Source organism: Seriola lalandi, unplaced genomic scaffold (genome assembly GCF_002814215.2).
Source record: "Seriola lalandi dorsalis isolate HSWRI2012SDOR001 ecotype SW California unplaced genomic scaffold, Sedor1 jcf7180002054630, whole genome shotgun sequence".
Taxonomy (NCBI): Eukaryota; Metazoa; Chordata; class Actinopteri; order Carangiformes; family Carangidae; genus Seriola; species Seriola lalandi.
In genome coordinates this window covers 242525-252803 of record NW_019525183.1, presented here as the reverse complement: position 1 = coordinate 252803, position 10279 = coordinate 242525, and the positions used below count along the sequence as shown (strand labels likewise).

The 10279-nt window shown below is 41.9% G+C and overlaps 1 protein-coding gene across 1 annotated transcript in view; it reads right to left on the bottom strand.

Annotated features, from left to right (window-relative positions):
- Positions 1-9463, bottom strand: part of cab39l (calcium binding protein 39-like) — a 13599-nt gene extending 4136 nt beyond the window's left edge. Inside the window, exons 1-6 of the mRNA XM_023420275.2 lie at positions 9245-9463; positions 2198-2324; positions 1728-1892; positions 1477-1595; positions 1222-1390; positions 641-700 (exon numbers count right to left, since the gene is read on the bottom strand). Of these exons, the coding sequence (XP_023276043.1) occupies positions 641-700; positions 1222-1390; positions 1477-1595; positions 1728-1892; positions 2198-2299 (615 nt within the window). The 5' untranslated portion in view covers positions 2300-2324; positions 9245-9463. The remainder of the gene's footprint in view (positions 1-640; positions 701-1221; positions 1391-1476; positions 1596-1727; positions 1893-2197; positions 2325-9244) is intronic.
- Between the last annotated feature and the right edge of the window lie 816 nt (positions 9464-10279).

The window sequence follows — 10279 nt, the reverse complement described above, 5'->3', positions numbered from 1 at the left end:
CCCCACCCCACCCCTTCCTATGAAAGGGACCCCTCTGCCTTGGGAAGCTGACAGCATAGAGCAGAGCTTTGTATCTAGTGACGTGACGTGGCGTTGTGACACTGACAGGACTTTCCAGGGATTCACTTTTCCTGGAACTTTAAGTGGATTAGTCAGAACTTTATTTCTTACTCTCACATATCTGCCCTCACAAGGCCTGTGTGTGACCAGCGTGTTCAACGAGACAAACCTTTTTTTTTTTTTGGGATACATGACTGGGCCATTGAGCGCCGCAGTGACCGACACCTGATCTGGTTACATGCTGTATGTATCTGTGTATGTTTCCTCTCTGGGGCTCTTCCTGGTCAAGCAGTCAGGACGGTGTTTATGTTTACGCTTCCACATAGATGTTGCGTGACCTGAGCGGGAGGCAGTGTGTGTTGCATTGATGTGGTTTACGGGTGGAGGGGGGGAAGGCACGGTGCAAACGTCAGAGGCTTAAATAGTTCCACCTGGTAACACTGGTTCAAAATAACATGGCAAACTTGCATTGACATGTGTGGCAGCTATTACAGTCTTCCTTCATGTGTTTTCCAGGCCGATCCTCTCTGAGGGCTGAGCTACGGTGTTGGGAAATGTGTGTGCGAGTCGGTCCACTCACAGCATCGTAGTTCTGTTCGAGGTATTCAGCCACAAGCACTTTGTGTCTTGTCAGGAGATCCTGCGAAAGAAGAAATAAATCAAATCTATCAGGTAATATATACTTTATATTATATAGTTCTCTGTGCTCTATCACTTACAACAGCTTCTTTCTGTGTTCTATTTTTAACTCGTCAACTAAACCATTAGACGAGGGTCTTATCTCGCCAGTATCAGTAATGGATCTTAAAAACTGAGGAAACCTTCATCTTGTCCGGTTTTTAAAAATGTAATTATATATTTATTTGTTGGGAATGATGCTCAGTGATCAACAGGAAAAAGAGCTGTAAGGGATTTATCATATTAAACCTGCCTCGTCCTAACCCACCGTAAAGCGTGGTTCACCCAAATAAAAGAAAACAGTATCTCACCATGCAGATCGTTTTGGTTTAACTTGGCTTTAAGATATCAGTCTAAGATTTTTGCATCCGCCCCAGGTTTTAACTGGGAATAAAAATGTCCCAAAAAAGCCATAAAATGTTGAAACTGGCGCAAAATATCGTCTGATTCCAACCGATATCAGTCAAATTCCGACTGAGGTACCTTGAAGGTGGCAAAGGCGTCGGAGGCGATGTCGAAGGTGGACATCTCCACATAGTTGAAGAAACTGTGGAAATGATCGGAGTGGAGAACTATCTTGGCGAGCGGCTCGTGGCGGATGCACTCCCTCAGCATGATCCCGCAATTCAACGCTACCTGGGGCGTCTCGTACCTTCAAGCAGAGACGAGAGGATTAATGTCACTTCATTGGAAGCCGTCAGACTGTGGACAGCGTGTGTGTGTGTGTGTGTGTCTCACCCTTTCAGGAGTATAAAGAGGACCTCTTGGTGGGAACAGAAGTATTCAACAGTGGGGCTCCTCGTCCCGATCTGCCTCCTCAGGATGTTGTTGAATATCTGACACACATCCTTCTTCCCCTAGAAACACACACACAAATCGAAAGCGTTTATTGGTATTTTCCCCATCGTGTTTCTATGGCAGCTTAATCATGAGAGGTGTCATGCTCATGATGCTGCAGGAGCGACTCACAAAGAGCCTTCTCTCCTCACCTCAAAGTCTATGACCTGCAGGTTTTCTACCAGCGATATCAGCAGGCCGCTGTTGTACAGCTCCTGGGCCAGCTGGGCAACAGTCTCGGTGTGGGGCTCCTTATCGTTGCTCCCGTACAGAATCTCCTTCATGGACACCAAGCATTTGGACACCTCCTCAGATGCCTGCGGGACACAGCGGAGGAGAGGTGGAGTCGAATAGATTAGATTAGGAGTCGTGGTAGTGGAGGTGGAAGAAGGAGAAAGCTGCAACTGACTTGAGCCTTAGCTTGGCTAGTTTTGTGTTTGCGTGTGTGTGTGCACTTGTGAGCGAGAGTACACTCTCTTGACAGTGAAGTGTCAGGAGATGACAGGGCCAGGCTGTTCCATGCTCTAATTTCACAGAGGGCTGTCACCCCCGGGCCCCTGGACACCAAGGCAGTTACTTACACACACACACACACACACAGAAACACACTGTCTTTCTCTACCTTGTCTGTCTTCTTATCCTGCTTGACTAGGATGGCCAGGTTTTCCTTCAGGGTCCTGACGATGTCTGCCGGACTCTTGTGGGATTTACCGAACAGCGGCATGATGGACACAAAGTGGCCTTGGGACCTGGGAAACAAACAGACACACGCAGCATATTGAAAGAGCAGTCAGTGATGACGTGGTTGCAATAAAAAAATAATCAGTATCATTTTCATATGAGTAGGATATGTCGTTTTTTCTTTCCTCAGCTCTGTAGTCAGTTCATGACAAAGGGACTTCTGCTTCCTAACATTTATGTGACATTTAGCAGCTCACCAGCTCGTGTAGCATACAAAGCAATGGAGGAAAGCCTCATACTAACTAATACAGGCATCAATATTTAATGAGTTTTCAAAATTCTGCTAGCATTTAACAACCAAAATGTTTTTTTTTTTTATAACATTAACAAACTTTTTTGATCAGGATGCCTCAAATTTAATCATTTAAAATGTGACATTTTACTGTTAAAAATGAACAGTGCAGAGCAGAAAACAGCAAAAATGAAGTTAATACAAAAGTCAGAAATATCCCATCAGGCAAATGAGCAGTAATTCATCAAGTGAAGAATTCCTGGAACGGGTGGATTTTTAAACCTCTGTTCTGTCTTCATCCAGCTGGTGTGACAACTCAACAAAAGGCCGCTGAGAGAGAAATAAGGAGATGACGTGTGTGTGTTTGTGTTTCAGGATTCCTCCACCACCTCAGAGACAAATTCCAAAGTAATCTCTGGTCTGCATGAGCGACAACTGCAGCCCCTCTGACACCCGTCTTCATATAATCAAAGTCATAGTCAATATATTAGATAGTTACGTAACGGCAGACACAACAGAGCGGTTTGTTGGGATTTTCTGCTTCCAACAAACCTCAAAACCAAAATATGTTTCTGAATAAAGAGGGAGGCAGAAATAGACCCTGCAGTTACAGAGCGCTTAGAGAGAGAGAGAGAGAGAGTGAGAGAGAGTCGAAGGTACACTGCCGCATCTCGGTCCAGTTACCCTCCACACTTTAAACTTCATCCTCAAGGATGTACTCACGCTTTTCACGCTCTTATTATAAAGAAGAACGTGACAAAATGCGCTTAACTGAGAGTAAGAACACGGACAAGTGGATACGCTCACTCCACAGATCCACAGGTCAGTCAATAATTGACCGTGGATCAGCTCAGCAGTAAAACTGAGTCAAGATCTGAGGTAGTCCAGGCCCCATTTGATACTGTCTTGACTGTATGTGATGCATGTAATTGAGTTTTGCTCATTGCATAATATCCGTGCAGGCCTCGGGTTGTATTTTGCCCTGGTACTGTCAGAATGTCACGGACTGTTTGGGCATCAACAGTTAAGAAGGTGCCAGTAGATGCACAGGAGGTTGGTACAGTGTTCTGTTGCAGCCAATTTATGGATATACTGACTGGCAATGTTAGTCCTGTACCGCCAGAGCCGCACGTGCTCATTAAAGTCTGTCACTGCAGGTTCAACTTTGTCGACGGCATAAACCCAAACAGAGAGATTTCGGTTTACTCTCTGACTGAGTGCGTGAGCGGTTAAAAGGAATCAGGAAGCAGCAGTAGCCCTCACAATCCAGGCCGGGTCAGGAACAGGCAGAAAACTTGTGACTGCTAATCCTCATCTGGGAATGTAAAAAGGGCATTACACCCCCACCCCCCAACCCCAACCCTAACTCCCACCTTCATTCCTCTCCATCCAGCTCTGCTACTGTTCCTCCCTCCATCCACTCTATGCCGCTGGTCGTGATTGATGGAAGAGTAATGCTAAATCACTTGGCATTCAAACTGAAGGAGTGATCAAAGTTGAGTTGGGGAGCTTTGTATCCTTTATAATCAGCGATGTCGACCTTGCACAGAGTCGGAGCCAATCAATATTGCATTGCAGTTGCTCGCACCTGAACTCCTGCCGCTCGCTTGTTATTCTTGACGGGTTTTGTCGTGAAAATGCTCTGATGGCAAACGTGTCATCAGCTTCCCTGGCAGAGTCAAATATTATCAACTTATCAACTCGTAACAAGATAACAGCTGCAGAATCGAGAAGAAATGAAGGTAGCTGTTAATTAAAGTTCAAAACAATAAAAAGCATTCATTTGTGAAATTACATAAGTGGTTCTTCAACACCCGCAAAAACAAGAAAACAGCTCGAATTGGAATCACAAGGTTTTCACCTGACAAAGACAAAAACTCAGCTCAGCGCCTCAACACTGACTCACAGTGTTCAACCTTTTAATTTGGCCGTGGAGGATTGATTCAAAGGTTTTAATTATAATTCTCTCTGCTGTGGTTGAGCGTCATCTTTTACCAAATGAGCCAGCTTTTCTTTTTTTTTTTTTATGTGTGTGTTATGTTGATGTTTTTTTCTTTTTATGCGTTTATTCTGACAGAGACAATGGCATCGGTCAGAGGGAAGGCTGCTGATTCACATTTAGCAAATGAAATCACATGGAAGAAGATGACTGATTCACACACACACACACACACACACACACACACACACACACACACACACACACACACACACACCATCAGAAGGTCAGACTGAACTTGAGGAGCTAATTCGCTAAGACAGAAAAGATCCATCAATAAATTGGTGAGACCTCTTCCTCTTTGTTCTCAATGCGACCAAATGCTTGTTCAGATCTTAAAAAAATACTTTCAGGTGTGAGACTTCCCACTCTTTAAAAAAAGTAAATAAAAAAATATAATAAGGCTCCTTCTGTTTCTTCATCACATTATGTTACGACTAGCCCAGTCAATATTTGTTAAAGGCTTAACAGGCAATGAGGAAGTATTTATCAAAAGAAGGGACCTGCTCTTTCACAAGCTTTCCTGCTTTTTTTTTTTTTTTTCCATCCACTCATGTGTGTCGCTTCTGAGTCCAACATTTCCCCTCTGTCGTCCGGCCTCGTCGCTGCAGCTGTGACTAAACGTTTCGGATTATTAAAGAATACTCAAAGGGTCCGGTTTAATCATCTAATAACACGTCTTTGAGTCCTGGACAGCTTAAGCTCCAGGTTACTGTGAAGCCTTCATTTTCACTTGGAGCCTACTTAAGACTGACTAAATGTTATGTAATGGAATTAATCTGGTGCCCACTGGGCTTGAACGCACACAGCTAGCTGCTCCGCTTCACTATAATCTAACAGGGAAAGGCTCCACACGGCCCTGAATATTCATTTTCCTGCTGTAATCATGGGACTAAACAAGCTTTAAATACACATATACAGAATAAAGCCAATTTCTATCTGATTATAAAGAATAATTTCATTCTTTAATTTCAAGCAGTAAATCTTTTTTTAATTAGTTTTTCCTAGAAAGAAAACTTTCTGCCTTGTGTTTAATAATTGTTTTGTATATTTGTTACTGCAAGGATTAATTAATTAACAAAATATTCAAATGTTCTGTTAACTGATCAATTAATGGGATAATATTTCAGCTGTAATCTCAGGGCTTCCTGTTGGTGTAAAAGAAAAACTATATTCAGTTTATAAAGGCAAATGTCATGAAAACCTTTTTAAATAAGCTACTGCTAAATTTCAAGTATTAAATACAAGTATCAAGCTTTTATTTTACACTTCATAGCTACAAAAAGCTGCAGCTACAACTAACGATCAGTTTCTCAATTAGTTGATTAGGCAGTTTGTCTATAAAAAAAAAGTCAGATAATTGCGAAAACTGGTCTTCACGCTTACCTAAAGCCAAAAATAACTTCTTCCAGTTGTTTGTTTTTTCTTGCCAACAGTCTAAAACCAATTGACACTCACTTCACTATCACATAAGACAAAAAAAAAGCAAATCTTCACATCTGAGAGCTTTGAACTAAATATTATTTGGCGCTTTTGCCTGAAAAATGACTTAAGTAGTGATTACCCTTCTGTCAACGGACTGAATGATTGTTTCAGCTCTACAAAAAAATCCCCATATCACATGCTCAGGAGGTTATCGGCCTCCTCGCTTATCAGAATATTCAGCGTAGATTCCTTTAGCACAGACTAACGACATGTTTCAGCTGGCAGCAGACTCCTCCTGGATTATCTGTGGCGTGACCTTTGCTGTGACATATGGGCCTGATGTAAAAGCAGACATCTGAAAGAAAATACCCTTCACTTTCATGCGCTGAACAGTTGCTCAACATGTTGTCAATAATTCAAGCTGTCCTACACGACATGCTCTGGAGCTGCTTGACTGAACATAAACATGACTATTCCAATATTGTAAGAGCACAATCTTAGTCATACCTTTAAAGTAAACATTCTCCACCTGCAATAAATTTATGAATGACCAATAAAGCTACATAGGCCGGGCCCAGTGCCCTCATCAAACACTTAACGTAAGTGTGTTAAGTGCAATCTGTACAGTAGTGGGTGGATTTGATGACTAATCCAGTGTCATTCCAGCGAGGCGAGATAGCGATCCACGACAGGAGCCTTAGAGCTAACGTAGCAAGATAGTGATGCATCACACCTACATGCCAGTCAGCCAGCAGTAGTAGTGACTCCAGATGTCACACTGGCTCATGGCTCAACTTGTCATGTAATGCAAAACGCTCCTCAAACCACCACTCCTGTGTCAGATTACATGTCTTCAGTTATATTCAAATTCAAAGTGGAAATATCCAAATAGTTTCTAAGCACTCCATGTGAAATATTCAACAATGTGATGAATGTGCTGCCTATTCAAAGAAGAAGAAGAAGAAAGGTGGCTGCCTCTGATTGGACAGCAGTTCTTCTCGACAGTCAGGATCGCAGACATTCATGATGCACTGTAACGCATACAACTGGAATTTAGGTATTCAAGGAGGAGCGAGGAGGATTATTTAACCCTTGAACACTCACTCGCTCTCTCAGTATAAATGATTACTGTTAGTAAATGATATGCTCATATCAGATATGACTTTTTTTCTAGGAGTGTGTCAAAGTGAAACCAATTCAATGATGCTGAATAAAAACATTTTGAGCACTTTTCAAATCAAAGGCCTTTAGGTTCCACTTGATAGCACTTGAATCGAAATAATCAGACTCAAAATCTCAAAGTCAGGAAATACACCCAGACAGAGAAATGAGAACAGATGATGCTACATCACAGCCCATCTCAAACTACAAAGAGGCCTTCTCAAGTGCAGGCGTTCACAAGGAGATTGTCCTCTCCGAGGAAACCTGGAAGGAACGCTCCCTGAAAAGGACAAACATCAGCTCATCAAGTGCATTCTGGAGATTGATAATGATGTGAGAAGCCCCCCCCCCCCCCCCCCCCACCTTTTTAACTTTGTCTGGAAAAGAAATGTCGAGCCCTGATGCCTGCCTGTGTTGGATGCACTTCATTGAAGCGTACAGAAACGATTCAGTTATGGCCTTGTGTATGTCCATCTGCTTTGATAAACAGTATCACTGACTGAGGAAGACACTCCAGGTATACAAAGGCTATCAGATGGATGGAAAAAACTTTTAGACCCTTTGTTAAGTCTGACAGGCAAGTCTTCCGTCCAAATTCACCTCCTGTGCTACAGCATTATGGCAGACACCAACTCCAACCACACCTTTCACCCTAACCTGCATATTTGCACTAGTGAGGGGCAGTACTCCGCCTTGGACGCCAAATTCAGGGCAAAAAAAACCTTCTAAACTTCCCTTTTTCAACAGTAGGCTCACACAGACTGACAGACCTGGTTAAAATGTACAAGTTCTCTATCCACTACTAAAAAAAGTTACTTGTTTAGGACAGTTTGTAGGTTTCTGCAGTTATATGTAGGGTTACTATGGGTTAATATTCTGAACCAGTGACAGACAGGCCTATCCTACCAGGATATGAGAGCCTACTGTATCTGTCTATATGTCAAGGCAAATGGAAGTACCTAAACGAACACAGGATGCTACGTAATGTTGCATTCAAAATAAAAGCAAAGTCAATTCACTCCAGAATTACTTTAGTCTGAGAAAAACCTATAACACAGAAGACTGAAACTTTCCAATGAAATAAACAGTATTCAGTCATTTTCAAACCCAAATGAATGTAAACAACTCTACCTAACATCCCAGTAATCCATGTGGACGTACAATATGACTCTGCACAATATTGCAATACCAGACAGCATACTAGCAAAGACAATAAGGCTGCAGGTAACAATCATTTTCAACTGATTACTCCATGTATCGTCTATTTCAATTAATCAATTATTTGGTCGACAAAATGTAAGAAAACAATGAAAGAAAGCCTTTTACAGTTTCCCTGGCACCCCAGGTGACATCCTTAAATCGCTTCTTTTGTGCATCCAACAGTTCAAAGATATTAATGTTTCTGTTAAAGGCTGTAATATAACAGACCAAAGGGGCAAATCTTTCCATTTGAAATGCTGGAACCAGAGAATGGTTAACATAATTACTTGGGTATGAATCAGTTATAATTATTGTTGGCAAGTAATTTTCTGGCAGCCGACTAATTGCTTAAATGACTAATCATTTTAGATTTTTTACTGCATATTGCAGTTAAAGTTTGAAAGCTTTTATTTTGAAATATGTGACCGGATGCGGCATTGTTTTCATTCTGGTTAGCCTGACGGTGGTTGTCTAAAGTAACGTAGCAGAGAGGAAAAAAACAAAAACAAAATACACACACTGTATATGCGCTGCTGAAGAATTAAAGACCCCATGAACGACAGTGTTTAGATGAATAAGAGGTTGTGGAGCAGACGGCAGTAAATAGCAGATAAGGCCGCATAAACAGTCCCAGACAATGTGATTTAACACGGCTACACCCCTCTCGCCTCCGGCTAAACTCCCTTTTTGTTTGACAGATTTCCAAAGCTAATCACAGTTGTCTGCATCATTTCAGGAAAAAAAAACTGCTGAAAGGGACGTTAGGACGCTCTCGTGTATCAGCATAACAGACATTTTAATTTGCCAACCCTGACTGAAGTTCTCAAGACTGTCAAGGGCAGTTATATCTCACCATTAGGTTAACTGGAAGCTATTGCTCTTCGACAGTATGGGCTAGAAATTATACTTACTAGTGGGAAGATGTTTGGTGGGGTATCTTTAAATGTCTTCACCGCTTCTGTCCCGGTTCACAGCGCAGCCGAGACTCCCAGGTAGCCTTTAGTGGTCACGCCAGGGCTGTTTGTTCGCAGGAAAGTCAGCTAAAATGTGAGCGATACAATTTAAAATGTGGGGAATCTGTTAAGAAGGCAGTGCAGAATTCCATCTGGTCGCTTTCCAGCCTTATGTCAAGCTAGTGTGGAGACACTTTGAAGCTTCCGGTGTGAGGCTTCAGAATAAAACACCCACCAAACCTCATCCGTGTAAACAAACAGAAGAATAAGGAGAAGAAAGGTTAAAAGTCAGGCTAAAATTGACACAACTCGTTTTGATACTGCCTTTATTTGTGAATTCAAACCATATGTTTCTTATTCATACACTATCTCGCTGTCACACGGACAAAGTTGCTTTATAGACCATTCGCGTCACTTCCGGTAGTAGTCCGGCTAATGCCTGCCAACTTGACACATCTGTATCTTTCCAGCCGCTGCTGAGTCTCGTTCACATCATCTCATATCAGGTCCTTCTTACCGCATTTGTCTCACATGTTACCAAATTATATCTCATAAATACAAAAGTAAGTGTGATACGTACATTTAAAATACCTCACGAGATATAATTTACCTTTTCTACGAGCGAGAGGACAAAATAAAGGCGAAAGGAGAGACTGAAGGTCGGATGATAAACTTATTGGAACGAAGCCCAGGCCATATCATGACAGTCTAAACTGTAGAAAGCCCATTGGAGGTTACGTGACACGTGGTTGAAAATACATTTCCGGACAAAAATACATAATTGATAACACTGCCAATGTAACCATGCGTTTTTATGCTGAATGCCAATAATTAAACTAGTAAAAATTGATAATCTGTTAAAAACCTTTCTGCCTAATATTTACTTTTTCTGGTTAAAGTGTCCCAAAAGCCTACACACACTCACACTGGTCTAATTGACAGTGTTGCCAGCTAAAATGGTAACATTAAAAATTAAAATGAAATAAAATAGCT